Source organism: Pseudophryne corroboree, chromosome 12 (genome assembly GCF_028390025.1).
Source record: "Pseudophryne corroboree isolate aPseCor3 chromosome 12, aPseCor3.hap2, whole genome shotgun sequence".
NCBI lineage: Eukaryota > Metazoa > Chordata > Amphibia > Anura > Myobatrachidae > Pseudophryne > Pseudophryne corroboree.
In genome coordinates, this window is record NC_086455.1 from 68,664,373 (window position 1) to 68,683,657 (window position 19,285).

The 19,285-nt window shown below is 47.1% G+C and overlaps 1 protein-coding gene across 1 annotated transcript in view; it reads left to right on the forward strand.

Annotated features, from left to right (window-relative positions):
* DICER1 (dicer 1, ribonuclease III) overlaps positions 1-19,285 on the forward strand; it is a 222,538-nt gene that overhangs the window by 117,348 nt on the left and 85,905 nt on the right. Inside the window, exons 15-22 of the mRNA XM_063946538.1 lie at positions 9,778-9,853; positions 10,111-10,250; positions 10,526-10,705; positions 11,578-11,791; positions 12,080-12,233; positions 13,213-13,395; positions 15,468-15,573; positions 15,661-15,836. Of these exons, the coding sequence (XP_063802608.1) occupies positions 9,778-9,853; positions 10,111-10,250; positions 10,526-10,705; positions 11,578-11,791; positions 12,080-12,233; positions 13,213-13,395; positions 15,468-15,573; positions 15,661-15,836 (1,229 nt within the window). The remainder of the gene's footprint in view (positions 1-9,777; positions 9,854-10,110; positions 10,251-10,525; positions 10,706-11,577; positions 11,792-12,079; positions 12,234-13,212; positions 13,396-15,467; positions 15,574-15,660; positions 15,837-19,285) is intronic.

Sequence of the window (19,285 nt, forward strand, 5' to 3'; positions counted from 1 at the left end):
GGGTGCAATCTAGGTGGCTCTCCTAAAGAGCTGCTTAGAGAAAGTTTAGCTAGGTTTTTTATGTTACAGTGATTCCTGCTGGCAACAGGATCACTGCAGCGAGGGACTGAGGGGAGAAGGAGTCAACTCACCTGCGTGCAGGATGGATTGGCTTCTTGGCTACTGGACATCAAGCTCCAGAGGGACGATCACAGGTACAGCCTGGATGGTCACCGGAGCCGCGCCGCCGGCCCCCTTGCAGATGCTGAAGACAGAAGAGGTCCAGAATCGGCGGCTGAAGACTCCTGCAGTCTTCTAAAGGTAGCGCACAGCACTGCAGCTGTGCGCCATTTTCCTCTCAGCACACTTCACACGGCAGTCACTGAGGGTGCAGGGCGCTGGGAGGGGGGCGCCCTGGGAGGCAAAATGAGTACCTATAAAGGCTAAAAATACCTCACATATAGCCCTAGAGGCTATATGGAGATATTTAACCCCTGCCTGATTTCTCAAAATAGCGGGAGACGAGCCCGCCGGAAAAGGGGCGGGGCCTATCTCCTCAGCACACGGCGCCATTTCCTCTCACAGCTCCGCTGGTCAGGACGGCTCCCAGGTCTCTCCCCTGCACTGCACTACAGAAACAGGGTAAAACAGAGAGGGGGGGCAAATTTATGGCGATATTTTTATATAACAAAGCAGCTATAGGGGAGCACTTATTATAAGGCTATCCCTGATATATATATAGCGCTTTTGGTGTGTGCTGGCAAACTCTCCCTCTGTCTCCCCAAAGGGCTAGTGGGTCCTGTCTTCATTAGGAGCATTCCCTGTGTGTCTGCTGTGTGTCGGTACGTGTGTGTCGACATGTATGAGGACGATATTGGTGTGGAGGCGGAGCAATTGCCAAATATGGGGATGTCACCTCCTAGGGGGTCGACACCAGAATGGATACCTTTATTTATGGAACTACGGGATAGTGTCAACACGCTAAAGCAGTCGTTTGACGACATGAGACGGCCGGACAATCAATTAGTGCCTGTCCAGGCGACTCAAACACCGTCAGGGGCTGTGAAACGCCCTTTGCCTCAATCGGTCGACACAGACCCAGACACAGGCGATGACTCCAGTGGTGACGGTGACGAATCAACCGTATTTTCCAGTAGGGCCACACGTTATATGATTTTGGCAATGAAGGAGGCGTTACATTTAGCTGATACTACAGGTACCACTAAACAGGGTATTATGTGGGGTATGAAAAAACTACCTATAGTTTTTCCTGAATCAGAAGAACTAAATGACGTGTGTAATGAAGCGTGGGTTGCCCCTGATAAAAAGCTGATAATTTCAAAGAAATTATTGGCATTATACCCTTTCCCGCCAGAGGTTAGGGAGCGCTGGGAAACACCTCCTAGGGTGGACAAGGCGCTAACACGCTTATCTAAACAAGTGGCGTTACCCTCTCCTGAGACGGCCGCACTTAAAGATCCATCAGATAGGAGGATGGAAAATATCCAAAAAAGTATATACACACATGCAGGTGTTATACTACGACCAGCTGTAGCGACTGCCTGGATGGGCAGTGCGGGGGTAGTTTGGTCAGAATCCCTGATTGAAAATATTGATACCCTGGACAGGGACAATATTTTACTGTCGTTAGAACAAATAAAGGATGCATTTCTTTATATGCGTGATGCACAGAGGGATATATGCACACTGGCATCACGGGTAAGTGCTATGTCCATTTCGGCCAGAAGAGCTTTATGGACGCGACAGTGGACAGGCGATGCGGATTCAAAACGGCATATGGAAGTTTTGCCGTATAAGGGGGAGGAGTTATTTGGAGTCGGTCTATCAGATTTGGTGGCCACGGCTACAGCCGGGAAATCCACCTTTCTACCTCAAGTCACTCCCCAACAGAAAAAGGCACCGACTTTTCAACCGCAGCCCTTTCGTTCCTTTAAAAATAAGAGAGCAAAGGGCTATTCATATTTGCCACGAGGCAAAGGTCGAGGGAAGAGACAGCAACACGCAGCTCCTTCCCAGGATCAGAAGCCCTCCCCGGCTTCTACAAAAGCCTCAGCATGACGCTGGGGCTTCTCAAGCGGACTCGGGGACGGTGGGCGGTCGTCTCAAAAATTACAGCGCGCAGTGGGCTCACTCGCAAGTAGATCCCTGGATCCTGCAGATAATATCTCAGGGATACAGGTTGGAATTAGAGACAGATCCACCTCGCCGTTTCCTGAGGTCTGCTTTACCAACGTCCCCCTCCGAAAGGGAGACGGTGTTGGAAGCCATTCACAAGCTGTACTCTCAGCAGGTGATAGTCAAAGTACCTCTTCTGCAACAAGGGAAGGGGTATTATTCCACTCTTTTTGTGGTACCGAAGCCGGATGGCTCGGTAAGGCCTATTCTAAATCTGAAGTCCTTGAACCTGTACATAAAGAAGTTCAAGTTCAAAATGGAGTCACTCAGAGCAGTGATAGCGAACCTGGAAGAGGGGGACTTTATGGTATCCTTGGACATCAAGGATGCGTATCTCCACGTTCCAATTTACCCCTCACACCAGGGGTACCTCAGGTTCGTTGTACAAAACTGTCACTATCAGTTTCAGACGCTGCCGTTCGGATTGTCCACGGCACCTCGGATCTTTACAAAGGTAATGGCCGAGATGATGATTCTTCTTCGAAGAAAAGGCGTATTAATTATCCCATACTTGGACGATCTCCTAATAAGGGCGAGGTCCAGAGAACAGCTAGAGATGGGATTAGCACTGTCTCAAGAAGTGCTAAAACAGCACGGGTGGATTCTGAATATTCCAAAATCCCAGTTAATGCCGACAACTCGTCTGCTGTTCCTAGGGATGATTCTGGACACGGTTCAGAAAAAGGTTTTTCTCCCGGAGGAAAAAGCCAAGGAGTTATCCGAGCTTGTCAGGAACCTCCTAAAACCAGGAAAGGTGTCTGTACATCAATGCACAAGAGTCCTGGGAAAAATGGTGGCTTCTTACGAAGCGATTCCATTCGGCAGATTCCACGCAAGAATTTTCCAAAGGGATCTGTTGGACAAATGGTCAGGGTCGCATCTTCAGATGCACCTACGGATAACCCTGTCTCCAAGGACAAGGGTGTCTCTTCTGTGGTGGTTGCAGAGTGCTCATCTATTGGAGGGCCGCAGATTCGGCATACAGGATTGGATCCTGGTGACCACGGACGCCAGCCTGAGAGGCTGGGGAGCAGTCACACAAGGAATAAACTTCCAGGGAGTATGGACGAGCCTGGAAACGTCTCTTCACATAAACATTCTGGAACTAAGAGCAATATACAATGCTCTAAACCAGGCAGAACCTCTGCTTCAGGGAAAACCGGTATTGATCCAGTCGGACAACATCACGGCAGTCGCCCATGTGAACAGACAGGGCGGCACAAGAAGCAGGAGGGCAATGGCAGAAGCTGCAAGGATTCTTCGCTGGGCAGAGAATCATGTGATAGCACTGTCAGCAGTGTTCATCCCGGGAGTGGACAACTGGGAAGCAGACTTCCTCAGCAGACACGATCTTCACCCGGGAGAGTGGGGACTTCATCCAGAAGTCTTCCACATGCTGGTAACCCGTTGGGAAAGACCAATGGTGGACATGATGGCGTCTCGCCTCAACAAAAAACTGGACAGGTATTGCGCCAGGTCAAGAGATCCGCAGGCAATAGCTGTGGACGCGCTGGTAACGCCTTGGGTGTACCAGTCGGTGTATGTGTTTCCTCCTCTGCCTCTCATACCAAAAGTATTGAGAATTATACGGCAAAGAGGCGTAAGAACGATACTAGTGGTTCCGGATTGGCCAAGGAGGACTTGGTACCCGGAACTTCAAGAGATGATCACGGAAGATCCGTGGCCTCTACCTCTAAGGAGGGACTTGCTTCAGCAGGGTCCCTGTCTGTTTCAAGACTTACCGCGGCTGCGTTTGACGGCATGGCGGTTGAACGCCGGATCCTAAAGGAAAGAGGCATGCCGGAAGAAGTCATTCCTACTTTGATTAAAGCAAGGAAGGAAGTAACCGTGCAACATTATCACCGAATTTGGCGAAAATATGTTGCGTGGTGCGAAGATCGGAGTGCTCCGACGGAGGAATTTCAACTGGGTCGATTCCTACATTTCCTGCAATCAGGATTGTCAATGGGTCTCAAATTGGGATCTATTAAGGTTCAAATTTCGGCCCTGTCGATTTTCTTTCAAAAAGAATTGGCTTCAGTCCCTGAAGTCCAGACCTTTGTTAAGGGAGTGCTGCATATACAGCCTCCTGTGGTGCCTCCAGTGGCACCGTGGGATCTAAATGTGGTTTTGGACTTCCTAAAATCTCATTGGTTTGAACCACTAAAAAAGGTGGATTTGAAATATCTCACATGGAAAGTAAACATGCTTCTAGCCCTGGCTTCTGCCAGGAGAGTGTCAGAATTGGCAGCTTTATCTTACAAAAGCCCATATCTGATTTTCCATTCGGACAGGGCAGAACTGCGGACTCGTCCGCATTTTCTCCCTAAGGTGGTGTCAGCATTTCATCTGAACCAGCCTATTGTAGTGCCTGCGGCTACAAGTGACTTGGAGGACTCCAAGTTACTGGACGTTGTCAGAGCATTAAAAATATATATTGCAAGGACAGCTGGAGTCGGAAAATCTGACTCGTTGTTTATATTGTATGCACCCAACAAGATGGGTGCTCCTGCGTCTAAGCAGACGATTGCTCGTTGGATCTGTAGCACAATCCAACTTGCACATTCTGTGGCAGGCTTGCCACAGCCTAAATCTGTAAAGGCCCACTCCACAAGGAAGGTGGGCTCATCTTGGGCGGCTGCCCGAGGGGTCTCGGCATTACAACTTTGCCGAGCAGCTACGTGGTCAGGGGAGAACACGTTTGTAAAATTTTACAAATTTGATACTCTGGCTAAGGAGGACCTGGAGTTCTCTCATTCGGTGCTGCAGAGTCATCCGCACTCTCCCGCCCGTTTGGGAGCTTTGGTATAATCCCCATGGTCCTTTCAGGAACCCCAGCATCCACTAGGACGATAGAGAAAATAAGATTTTACTTACCGATAAATCTATTTCTCGGAGTCCGTAGTGGATGCTGGGCGCCCATCCCAAGTGCGGATTATCTGCATAAGTTGTACATAGTTATTGTTAACTAATTCGGGTTATTATTGAAGGAAGCCATCTTTCAGAGGCTCCGCTGTTATCATACTGTTAACTGGGTTTAGATCACAAGTTGTACGGTGTGATTGGTGTGGCTGGTATGAGTCTTACCCGGGATTCAAAATCCTCCCTTATTGTGTACGCTCGTCCGGGCACAGTACCTAACTGGAGTCTGGAGGAGGGTCATAGGGGGAGGAGCCAGTGCACACCACCTGATCGGAAAAGCTTTACTTTTTGTGCCCTGTCTCCTGCGGAGCCGCTATTCCCCATGGTCCTTTCAGGAACCCCAGCATCCACTACGGACTCCGAGAAATAGATTTATCGGTAAGTAAAATCTTATTTTTTCTTTGTACAAAACAAGCCCAATGTCACTTTCCCTGAATCTCCAGAGTTAGATGACTTATTCAAACAGGCATGGAAAAATCCAGACCAAAAAGTTTTTGCGCACTTACCCATTTGCACCTCAAGGTAGAAAATTTTGGGAGGAACCTGGGGTGGATGTCTGTCTCTTGCCTGTCTAAAAAGGCGGTGCTGCCTGCCCCGGGCTCCTTTACCATGAAGGACCCGGGGGATAGAAAGATAGAGACTACCTTAAAATCTATATACACTGCAGCTGGCCTTTCACAAAGACTGGTCATTGCGGGTTGCTGCCATTCATTCTTGGGCCACGCAAATTCAGGGGGGCCTCTCGGGGATATACCATTAGTTACTATGGTTACCCTTCTGAGACACATTCAGGACACTGCCCGTGTCCTCTGTGATTCCCTCAAGGAGATGGGGAACATAAATGCTCAGACGTCAGCGATGGCTGTGTCTGCGCGCAGGGCCTTGTTGCGTTAGTGGATTGCGGACGCAGAATCTAAACGTAATGTGGAGTCCCTCCCCTTTTCAGGGGAATAACTTTTTGGGGTTGAGTTAGATGCTTGGATTTCTAAGGTTACTGCCAGGAAATCCACGTTTCTCCCCTCTGGGGCCCCGCCGGCGAGACTTTCCTATCCGGGACCGTCAGTCCAGTCCTTTTCGGTCTCGCACATTTCGATCAAAGGCCAGAGGTGCCTCCGATGCGGCTAGAGGCACCAGAGGTAAGTCCAGACCTGAAAGTACCAGTCCTCAGGAACAGTCCACCAGTCCGGTTTCCACTCGAGGTGGGAGCTCGACTGCGTCACTTCAGCTGCGTCTGGGAGACCTCCTACTTCCCCAACGGTTTTTCAAATCAAGCTTACAAGCTTTGGAGGGTATGCAAGTTACGTTGCAACAGGCTATCCTAAAGTTGGTCCAGTCCCGCGTCATTGTTCCAGTACCACTGCCGTAACGCGGCAAGGGGTTTTACTCAAACCTGTTTGTGGTGCTGAAGCCGGACAGTTCGGTCAGACCCATTCTGAATCTGAAATCCTTGAATCCTTATTTGAAGGTGTTCAAATTCAGAATGGAAACCCTGCGAGCAGTAATTGCCTGGAAGAACAGGAATTTATGGTCTCCTTGGATATCAAGGGCACCCATCTCCGTATTCCGATTTGGCCTCCTCATCAGGTGTACCTGCGGTTTGCCCTGCTGGACGATCACTTCCAATTCCATGCACTGCCCTTAGCCCTGTCAACAGCCCAGAGGGTATTCACGAAGGTGATGGCGGAGGTGATGCTTTAACTCCGGATCCAGTTGAATCAGTGTGGTCCCTAATATGGACGATCTTCTGATAAAGGCAAGATCCAGGGAGCTTTTGTTGCTCCATATCGAACGCACCATCCGTCTTCTGTCCTGTAAGTTGAGGATCCACTCATGGTCGAAGTCCCACCTGGAGCCAACTCAGAGGCTCCTGTTCCTGGGGATGTTGCTGGATACTGTGGCCCAGAAGGTGTTTCTACCAGAGGACAAGGCGAAAACACTACAGGAGATGGTCCGCATGGTGCTCCGATGTACTTGAGTGTCCGTACATCTCTGCATAAGATTGTTGGGAAAGATGGTTGCCTCATACGACGCAATCCAGTATTAGAGGTACCATGCCAGAACGTTTCAGTTGGATCTCCTGGGCTAGTGGTTCGCATCGCATCTCCAGATGCACCGGAGGATTCAGCTGTCACCTCAGGCCAGGATTTCCCTCCTTTGGTGGCTACAGTCCTCCAATCTCCAGGGCCGGAGTTTTGGGATTCAGGATTTGACCTTCCTCCCAAACGGGTGCGAGTCTGGGAAGATGGGGAGCTTTCACCCAAGAGGTGCAGTTCCAGGGCAGGTGGTCAGCCCACGAAAGCCTCCTTCCAATGAACATTCTGGAACTTCGGGAGATCTACAATGCTCTACTTCAAGCCTCTCCCCTGCTCATGGATCACGCGATCCAGGTACAGTCTGACAACGCCACGGCTTTGGCATATATCAATCGACAAGGACGGACAAAAAGCAGAGCCTGCATGCGAGATATGTCAAAGATACTCCTCTGGGTGGAAAGAAATGCAAGAGTCATGTCGGCAATCTTCATTCCGGGTGTGGACAACTGGGAGGCGGACTTCCTGAGTCATCACGATCTCCACCCTGGGGAGTGGGGTCTCCACCATCAGGTGTTCCAGCAGAGCATCGACCGATGGCGTTGCCCATAAATAGACATGATGGCTCCTCGTCTCAACAAGAAACTTCCCTGGTATTGCTCGCAGACTAGGGACCTTCAGGCGAGAGCAGAGGACGCACTGGTGTTGCGTTGGCCTTTCTGGCTGGTCTACCGGTTTCCTCCTATTCCATTGCTCCCAAGGGTACTAAAGCGAATCAGGAATCAAGGTGTCCAGGCAATTCTAATTGCCCCGGATTGGCCTCGGAGGGCGTGGTACACAGATCTTCTGGACATGTCGGTCGAAGACCCTTGGCCTCTACCACTCAGAGGAGATCTTCTTCAACAAGGACCATTTACGGCGACTACGTGTGACGGCATGGAGGTTGAGCGGAACATCCTAGCTCACAAGGACCTTTCCAAGAAGGTTATTGCAGCCATGGTTCAGGCCAGGCAACTTGTGACGTCAAAACGCTATCATATCTGTAGGAGATGTCTCTTGGTGTGAGGAACGCACGTATCCGCCTGCAGTGTTTCACTTGGGACGTTTCCTGCAGGCTGGTGTGGATAAGGGCTTATGTCTGGGTTCCATTAAGGTCCATTTTCTTTCAGAAGAAATTGGCAGTTACCAGAAGTTCAGACCTTCTTGCAAGGAGTACTCCACATACAACCTCCCTTTGTGCCGCCTACGGCACCCTGAGATTTGGATGTAGTGTTGAAATTTCTACAGTCCTCCTGGTTGGAACCTCTGACGGTAGACGACAAGTACCTCACGTGGAAGACTGTGATGTTACTGGCCCTGGCTTCTGCTCGACGTGTTTCGGAATTGGGGGACTTATCGTGTACAAGTCCGTAATTGGTCGTTTACGAGGACAGAGCGAGCTCCGGACTAGACAGCAATTCCTGCCGAAGGTGGTCTCTGCATTCCATTTGAATCAACCTATTGTGGTTCCGTCCAGTTCTGACGATTCTGCTCCTCCAGAGGCATTGGATGCTGTGCGTGCCTTGAAGATATATGTCAAACGTACAGCTCGGGTCAGAAAGACTGATTCCTTGTTTGTGCTCTATGATACGCAGAGGAAGGGTTGCCCTGCTTCAAAGCAGACCATTACTCGTTTGATTAGGCTTACTATCCAACAGACCTATGTGTCGGCAGCCTTACCTGTTCCTAAGTCTCTAAAGGCCCACTCTACTAGATCAGTGGGCTCTTCCTGGGCGGCTGCCCGAGGAGTCTCTGCATTTAAACTATGCTGAGCGGCTACCTGGTCGGGGAAGAACACTTTTTTTTGTGAAGTTTTACAAATTTGATACCCTGGCCAAAGAGAGTACCCAGTTTGGGCAGGCGGTGCTGCAGCAGTTTCCACACGTTCCCGCCCGTTCTGGAAGCTTTGGGACGTCCCCATCTTACTAGTTTTCCTCAATATCCCTTATGGATTCTAGAGAAAATTAGGATTTTAATACCTACCGGTAAATCCTTTTCTCGTAGTCCATAAGGGATATTGGGTGCCCGCCTCAGTGCGTTGACTTTTCTGCAGGTTCTTGTTGTATGGTTACCTGTTCAGCTGTTGTTGTTACCAGCCGTTGCTGGTTGTTGTATGTTAGTGGTGTGCTGGTTTATAAATCTCACCACTCTTGGTTATCATATTTCCTTCTCTCATATATGTTCTTTCTCCTTCTGGCACGTTTTTACCTATAACTGCCTGTGGGAGGGGGCATAGAGGGGAGGAGCCAGCACACCCAGCTGAAGAAATTTAAAGTGCACTGGCTCCTTTGGACCCCGTGTATACCCCATCGTACTAGTTTTCTCCAATTTCCCTTATCGACTAGAGAAAAGGGTTTACCGGTAGGTATTCAAATCCTATTATTAAACCCAGTGAAGCTTGGTTGCTTTTTTGACCAATGAATGTGAGCTCTGACAGTGTACATGTCCCTTTCTGTCGCCAATGTTCTTGACCTTTCTTACTTGTAGGCACAGATTCTACACTGTTCTTTGCAGCAACGTTGGAGCCCACTTTGCCAGGAAACTTGTTGCTGGTGTTGTTCAGAGGTACTCACTGGGAAATATCCCTTCATTGTGTTTCTTATTTTTCTAGGGCCCCCCTATGAACTGCGCCAGACTTGCTGAGCGAGCTGTAGCTCTGATATGCTGTAAGAAACTGCATCAGATTGGTAAGACCATAGAAATATCTTTTGTAGCGCAATAGCAGCAGTGACACCTGCAGGGTTTAAGATGATAACGCATGCTATCAATTAAGGCAACCACATGTGCATACCTTACTTCCATGTAATTTACAGCAGCTATAGTCCCATGTGTTTAATATCTTTATGAACGTGAACTATGATTTTTAAACTGTTGCATGAAGTTAAAGGTGCCAAGATCATGTCTTTGTAGACAATCCTAAGATAGCTCTGTCTGTTCTCCGCAGGTGAACTTGATGACCATTTGATGCCAGTTGGAAAGGAAACTGTAAAGTACGAGGAGGAGCTTGACCTACATGATGAGGAGGAGACCAGTGTTCCAGGAAGGCCGGGCTCCACCAAGAGGAGACAGTGTTACCTTAAAGCTGTAAGTTGCTCTTTTTTTCCGTTAATTGCCCCATTTGAGCCCTGTATGCGAATTAATTTGTTACTTTCATACTCAACGTAAATTAAAATACTAAAACTGTAGAAACTGAAGCCCTGAACTACTTGATAGAATTCTTCATTAGTACTTTGCTTTGGACCCGTGTAAGAAAGTTCTTGGTTTCATTATGTCATTATGTCACTGATGATGCTCTGTATTGTACATTTGCCTCCTTGTTTCTATAAATAAATGTGATGGATGTAAAACACTTCTTTCAGATCCCCGAGTGTCTACGGAACAGTTATCCACGGCCCGGCCAACCGTGTTACCTGTATGTGATAGGAATGGTGTTAACTACCCCACTGCCAGATGAATTAAACTTTAGGAGACGGAAGCTGTATCCTCCTGAAGACTCAACTAGGTGCTTTGGTATCCTGACTGCCAAACCCATACCTCAGGTAACGCCACCAGCTTCTCTTTACTAGATCTGCTGCAATGTATGAACTATAATATAAAATATCACCGTAGAAATGTGGAGCAACTCATAGGGGGCCTATATTGTCTACCCTCCGCCTTATCAGTGTACCAGGTGGGGTTGGTTCTTTCATAGGTTTCTGAAATGTACTCTGTATTAAGGTGTAGAGATTTCTATCCCTTTTATGTTTATTACAAATACTCATTAGGCAGGTGGATATCTGTTTTCCTACACGGACATCATTTTTTTCTCTCTTTATATCTTCAGTCACATGGAATAGTTGGAGTTTCTGAAGTTACTCATTCAATAAATATAAAATGGCATATTGCAATGGACCCCTAGTGGCTTAATTGTTGGGTAATAAAGAATGAACGCTTCAGATAGGCTTTTTAAGCAGAACATTTTTTGAGCAATGGGTGTCTATTTGTCTTGTATCTCTTTCACATCTAACTAATAACCAGGGTTATTGCTGGGGCAGCCCGGGTCCAGGTTTAGTGTGAAAGGGTGTAACTGGGTTTTGTTACCCAGGGTCAAACCAGGCACTGACCTGGGTAGCTTGCAGTGTTAATGGTGTGACCTGGTCATGCTAAAAGTATACAGGCAGCCAGGTCACAGGCTCATGGAGATGTCATCTCCAAGCGCCGGCAAAGCGAAGACCTAGCTATAACCTGGGTCCAGTTTGTGGTGTGAACGCGGTTTCAAGCAGCAAGACATGGCTTGCCAACAGTGTTCAGTATCCCCAGTTTGACCCCAGGTTTTTTTTTGTGTGAAAGGTGTATTAGTTTAAATGATGTCTTGGGCTAGGGGAGTGAAGGCTTTGTCTTGTATTATAAGCCTAGATTGTATCTCTTGCAGATTCCACACTTCCCTGTCTACACTCGGTCTGGGGAGGTGACCATATCGATTGAGTTGAAGAAATCTGGATTTACATTAACTCTGCAACAGCTCGAGCTCATCACCCGGCTCCATCAGTACATCTTCTCCCACATTCTTCGTCTTGAGAAACCTGCACTAGAATTTAAGCCCACAGCAGCTGACTCTGCTTACTGTGTTCTACCTCTCAACGTTGGTAAGTGATCCTGCCTAAATTTAAATTGAAGTCTACAGTCAATTCTTACTGTAGTAAAATGTGTGTATGTATGTATATAATGTGTGTGTGTGTGTGGTGTGTGTGTGTGTGTGTGTGTATATAGATAGATATATATAATATTTTTATTTGTAGAAGACATAAATATGTTCCCAAACTGTAATCTCGTAGTTTGTGGAGTCTTCTGTTATATTTGTTTATAGTTACAGTGAAGGATCAGGCTTGTGCCTAAAAATGACCCTGAAGTTTGTTCTCTTCTCCCCCTCCAAGTTAATGACTGCGGCACTTTGGACATAGACTTTAAGTTTGTGGAAGATATTGAGAAATCGGAAGCGCGTACTGGCATACCTAGTTCACAGTATTCAAGAGAGAATCCCTTTATTTTCAAACTAGAAGACTACCAAGATGCAGTTATCATTCCGAGGTAAGAGCATTGAGTTGTGGATATGTCTGTTACCACCATTGGAAAAGGTGCTGCCATCTAGTTCCCTTTATTTCTATCATGACTACTCATGTCAAACTCGTGACTTGTGACAACGTGTAGAGTGGACTGACCAACCATCCATGATTTCTAGGCTTGCTAATTTTGGATGGGCATTGTCTGGGAAATCACATGACGCCAGTGCGTCGCTGGACCGGCCACCTCTGCTGCTGCTCCTCCTCCAGCCAGCCTTCTCTGAATGTTTCTTCTGGGTCCCAGCTGTGGAGGCACGAGGCGGCTCTGGGCAGACATAAGGGCATGAGTGGGTTCTAGGCAGACATAAGGGTATGAGGGGGATCTGAGGCTTTTATAAGAGCATCAGGGGGTCCTTTGGGATGGCATATATGAGCATGAGGGGACTGATGCATATTCTGTGACTAATGGTCAGCCCTGAACAATTCAACTGACTGCCGCATCCCTGCGCGTTAAGCCCCAGAGGGTGTACTTAATGCAGCCTTGAGGAAAAAATGCACCCTCTAGGACTTTACAGGGCAACCCATAGATTACTCTGCTCAATGTGGAATCTGTGGGTTAACTTACGTTACCCATGAGTTTACCGTGAGGAGAAATTGACTAAGAGTTAAATAGCTCTGAGCGTTAACCACAGAGCTTCATCTGCACGATAAACAGCTCCAGTAATGGAATCCGCACTTTAAAAGGGGCTTCAGGGGGATCTTTATTGAAGTGATAATAACATGGCTTGAAATCTGACAAATTGCTTGTAACCCTATTGTGGTTTTAGCCACACACCCCTAAACTTTTCGTGCTCCTAACGTGGCTTCTGGGACGACATGGTTTTGTCATGACCGATGTAGATCTATACCCTGCATCACCTGTCTGATTTCTAGAGAATGACAAAGTATAACTGATGTATGGTCAGAGATGTATTTTAACCAAAAACCTTGTTTTCTCCTCCTTTCAGATATCGCAACTTCGATCAGCCTCACCGTTTTTATGTAGCTGATGTATACACTGATCTTACTCCACTCAGTAAATTCCCTTCCCCAGAATATGAAACATTTGCTGAATATTATAAAACAAAGTACAACCTCGACTTGACAAACCTCAACCAGCCACTTCTGGATGTAGACCACACGTCATCCAGGTAGGGAGGTGAACGACCGCCACACCCTAGATGCTTGTTTACAGTACGGGTCGTGATGTAGTGACCTCATCCTTATTTCTAATGCTGCACAGAAATACCCCATTCCTCTTTTTACAGGGTGTGTCTGTTTTAATTACGTGGCTTAAAAGAAAAAACTACACAAAGAACATGCCTGGGTTCAAACCAAATCATTTAAAAAATAAGAGATTAATTAACACTTGTAATTAATTATGGCAGAAAAGACTACTGTAGAGATGAGGTTCATTTAATTCACATTTATTTATTGAAAATAAAAAATGTGCTTCTTGTCTATATGCAATTGAATTGATGAAACACATGTCCTGTAATAAGGAGTATGTAATGTAAAAGTCTGTTCTGTAAATTGCTACCCACAAGCATACCTTCACGTATCAGTAATCGTGGTATGGGTGGGGGGGAAGGTGGCTGCGGTACGCCTGTTGCCTGGCCACACTCTCGGCCGAGGGGTGTATTGCGCTTCTGAAGTTCCAAACTGCCTCAAATACACTTTTTTTGTTTCCGCGCATGGTGTGGAAGCATATGGGGCTTTTTCATTTAGTGCCTGGTCTTTCGTCCAGGTGAAACACGGCACTTTTTGCCATTTTTACAGGTCGAATTTACATTCGACCTATTCAATGCCCGTGCTGTTTTTTCGACTGGAGGAAAAAACATCACGGACGAAAACCATGTGGATTGGCGAATTTGCCGCTGATCCACATGTTTTGGTGAATTTGCAGGTGTTTTCGCCCGTTTTTGGGTCCATTTTCGCCCATGCCGATTTGCTCACAAACCCCCCCCCCCGAAAAGGCATGGGCGAAAAGTGACTCCAAAATGGGCGGAAACACCCGCAATTAAATACACTAATGTCGAATTAGTGCCGTTTTTTCGGCTAGCTTAAGAAAACGACACTAAATGAATACGCCTTTATGCCTCCACTATTTGCGGCAGTTTAATATCTTGCAGCCCCCCTCAAAACTGATCTTGGGGACGGTGTGCTGAAATTGTCTCTGTCCTGCTGAAAACAGGACTGTTGAAGGTGTGCGCATTTTTTATTTTTCAATAAATAATGTGAATTAAATGAACCTCGTCTCTACAGTAGTAGAGAGAATATATATGTATATATACTGTCCATAATTCACTTACGATTTTTTTTAATTTATTTAATTTTTTTTTAAATTAAAACAAGTTCTGCTTTTTGCGTGGTGTTTTATGATCCATAGTAAAGGGACTTGGCAACGTCCCAGTGAATAGCAGGTGGTGATTGATGTTTTTTTTTTAATCTTTCTGAGAAATAATTTCCTTTTTCAGTGTGAGTGTCTGATTTTGCACTGTGACTTTTGCATAGCTCAACTTTAAAAGATGTATAGCTATTTTGTTTACATTTTTAGGGATGGTAAATTAATTTTCTAAGATAATCAGTGCACTGGCAAAAGCCGCCGTTACTCTTAGTAACAAGGCACTTTTTTTTTTTTTTCTAGTAAAGTTTAGAAAGTTAAAGCACACTGGTTACTATGGTCTAGGACAGACGGAAAAACCTCTGGCTTTCTGGGGGTAATGAAACTACAAATCCCAGCAATGCCTGCTAGCTACCTGATGAAGCATACCTGGGGTTTGACTCGAATAAATGGACTAGGTGTCACTCTGAATACTAATGTGCTCTTGTGACTTCCTTTATAGGGTACTAGGAATCCAGTCTACAGTGCTGTTTGAGCTGCGTTCACCAAGTAGTGAGCACAACTTCGATTGAACCACAGCCATGTCTGTGAGCTGCACTGCTACAAGGCAATAAAAAGTCTAGCCCAGTGTTTCCCAAACACACTCATCAGTGCCTGTTTTCATGATATATCTTTAGGAATAATTAGTACCATCTGTAGATTTATTGTGTTAAGTCACTTAACACACCGGTGCTCCAGCTAGATGATCTGGAAAACATGCAGTGTTAGGGTTTCATTATTACCATGCTTAAGCTGTAGCCGATAATATGGAGAATTCGGAGAGTGCATGGCCTGTGTTACTCCTGCAGCAGGAATAACTTGTTTTATTGCTCTTTTCAGACTTAACCTGCTCACTCCACGCCACCTGAATCAGAAGGGTAAGGCTCTTCCTCTCAGCAGTGCTGAGAAACGGAAAGCTAAGTGGGAAAGTTTACAGAACAAACAGGTAACTTTTCAAAAACTTCAGTCTATATTGGGAGATATTGGCATTTGATATTTTATTCACTGACCCATCCCTTTCTTTATATGAAAGATCCTGGTGCCGGAGCTCTGCGCCATACATCCTATCCCAGCATCCTTGTGGAGGAAAGCAGTTTGCTTGCCAAGCATTCTCTATCGCCTGCATTGTCTTCTGACGGCTGAGGAGCTAAGAGCACAGACAGCAATTGATGCAGGCGTCGGAGTAAAATCTCTTCCTGATGATTTCCGGTAAGATCTGCTGTATCCTCTTACCTTATTTAAGTAATTTAGTCCATCTTGGCGATGACTTACAAGACTTTTTTTTGTCCTATTGCATCGGGTTTGGTGTAGTTTACAACTTGCTGCAAATTTACTACTGCAAAAAAAACTCTTTGCAGCGGGGTACACTGTGTTCCACAGGGAATACATTGGGGTGTAGAGATGGATCTTGATCCAGAGGCACCAACAAGCTAAAGCTTTAGACTGTCCCAGAATGCATTACGGGGCCTCCTCTATAACCCCGCCTCCAGGCACTGTGAGCTCAGTTTTATAGTTGGTGCCTGCATGAAGCAAGTCACTTAACAGGGGGGATGCGCTAGGCAGCCCTGAAAAAGCTTATTAGAAGACTTCAAGGGCTGCAGCACTTCATATGCCAGTGTGACATACTGTACTGCGGCTCCATCACCTCCCCAGCGGCGTTGCATACTCCCGCTGGCTCTGTTTCCGGGTACTTGCAGCGGAGACGCTCCGGCTCTAGGCACACGGCGCAGACGCTCTACTAGTTCGCGTGGCTGCTAAAGAAGGGAAGAGGTAAGATGGTCCCCCATTAAATCGCGTTCCGATCGGAGTCTAGGTAGATGGACTGCGACGCTGGAGTGGACACTGTCATCGAGCAGGGACCCCACTATATCCACCAGGGCATAGTACAGGTCGGATATACTAACATCCACTTTATTAAGACTCCATAGTACCAGGTGGTGAAGTCCAGCATAGGGGAGCCGGCGCTTGACCTGTAGTCTCTCCCCCGGCCCAGGGCGCCATCTACTGCTGGTGTTCCCGCCCTGGAGCTGCCTCACACTCTCCCTGACTGAAACGCTGGGCGCCATTTTCTAAAATAGATGCGACTGGTCTCAGGGACTGCAGGGCAAGGTCTCCTTTGTAAACCCACCTGTACATCAGCACCGTGGTTTTACTAACACTTAAATATTCCTCATGTCGATATTAAGACAGCGTTAGTTAAGAACAAGTGTACCTTTGACAGAATATATTGTACGAGTATTTTATTTATATATATATATATATATATATATATATATATATATATAAAAAATAATCCAGTGCAATTTTATTGTCATGAAAATAAGTATCTGCATTGCAAACGTGAATATGTATGCCTGTATCTGCTATGTGATTTCACTGCAGTGTATTCCAGATATATCTATCGCTGTATACTGTACCCTGGGTCAATAAATCTGGGTCAATAAATAGTGCGTCACAGTATTTACCTATTACGTGTATTCTGTGTACTCAGTCACATAATACCGGATTTATTTGCAGGTGTTGTGTACTGGGTATTCAGTCATATGCTAACGGATTTATTCGCAGGCATTGTACTCTTTCTGGCTTCATTGCACTGAACTGCTCTCTGTTGCATTTGTGTATAATGTTGAACATGTAGGGCAGTAAATCTGGGGACGCTCCTGCATCATGCAGAGCATGCGCAACGGATTTACTTGAGGGGGATGTTTGTGTGATGGTCTGTGTACTAAGGGGGGCATTCCGACCCGATCGCTCGCTGCAGTTTATCAAGCCGGTGCCGGTGCATGCCGGACGGCCAAAGGCCGTCCTTCCCTAGCATTCGCCTCTGCCTTTCAATCAGGTCGCTGGGCGGGAGGTGGCGGCACGGCGGCGGTTGGCCGCCATTTTGGGGGCGCGGTCTGGCCAACGCTGGCATGACCGGACCGTGCAGGGGCGGGCCGCAGCGGCTGCGTGACTTCACACGCAGCCACTGCGACCAGGGGCAGTGAAGAGGTTCTCCCGGCCAGCCACAGGAGCTGCGCTGGCTGGGAGTTACTTCTCAAGTGCAAAAGCCGCTGTACCATGCTTTTGCATTTCTGCGGATGGGGGGACGGGGCGTCCCCCCGCATGTCTGAGTGCCTGATCGTAGCTGTGCTAAATTTAGCACCGCTACGATCAACTCAGAATGACCCCCCCTATGTCTCCTATATCTCCCAGCTCTTGTAATCAATCAGGAGCCAACCTGGGCTGCATTCTCAAACCTACTGGGTACTCTAGTTAAACGCTTTATGCCCCCTATGGGACCACTTGTAACATTAGTCACTGATGTCACCATAGTTACTCTGCTTTGGGCAGGAAAATTTTGCCTCACGGGTTGTAGTGTATGATTCATTCCTTGGTCAGGCAAAACTCTATTCCAGGTCACTCTCGTGTCTGAGTCATCTAAGCGGGCTGCTTCCTCCTCCCTATCCAATAATCTCTGATATTTTATCTGAAGAGGGGGGGATCATGCTGTCCTGTCAGTACCTATATTAGGTGTTTCTGACAAGGATTTTCCATTGCTAAATGTCAGCACTGCCTTTGTGGTTACTGGGAAGCAAATCCTGAAAATCACTGATAAGAAGATTCCCCTACTGTGGTTAAGCAAACTGATATGTTCACACGTCAGAGGGTAAATAAAACTCTGTTACCACAATCTGACCATTTTGTGTACATCAGACAAGACCCCTGGTTTAATCCAGGGAAGACATTCACCCTGTCTACAACGGGCATTAGCTCGATATCCTACCCCTGCAGAGTTATATAACAAGTAGGTAATTCACTGCTAGTGAACTCATGTGTCGTCCACTCTGCCTCTCACCACTGTTCCCTCACTGTAGGAACTGACAGATAAGCGTGTGGAGGTATGCCTGAAGTCTATTACTCCCTTACGGGTGTTGTACATAGATTGCGTCCTCTTGGGGCTTCAAAATAGATTGATGACTGGATCAGGCATTAGAGGAAGAGCTGTCCGAGGATATATCTGACAATGCCAGACATTCCCTGTCTCGCAATACCACCGCCACCTTTTTCTATACCAGGAATCGTCCCCTGAGGCAAGTGTGTTTGCTGTCAAGGCGTCGAATACGTCTGTACTGGCTCTCCGTATTCTGTGGTTGAAGTCATGGAAGGTGGACCTGGACTCCAAAAGTCCTTGGAGGTATTCCCCTTTACTGCGGACATCTTATTTGGGGAAGACCTAATTATAAATTGAATCTGAATCGGCGGCTACTATGACTGCCTTTCTCCCAAATGCTAGTCCTTCAGCACAGAAAGCAAAAGGTACCACTTTTCCCTGCTTTCGGCCTTAAGGAAAAGCGAAGGTCAGGCGTACCCGAGATTGTCTCGTGCTCCCAACAACCACTAAGCCCAAGGCGTAACAATCCTGGGCTCCTTGTCAGCAAGCTTCTCATGACAAGCCTGCTGCATGACAGGACAGGCCCCTCCCTGGGAGATCCCAGGGTGGGGGGCCAACTTCTACGATTCATCCAGGTCTGGTTAATGACCACTTGAGACGCATGGATGCGAGAAGTTGTCTCTCACGGGTACGCAGTCTCTTTCAAGAGTTGTCCCCCTCGCCAGTTCTGCACAACGGTTATCCCTTTGGATCCGTTAAAGGCGCAAGCTCTACAGATGGTTGT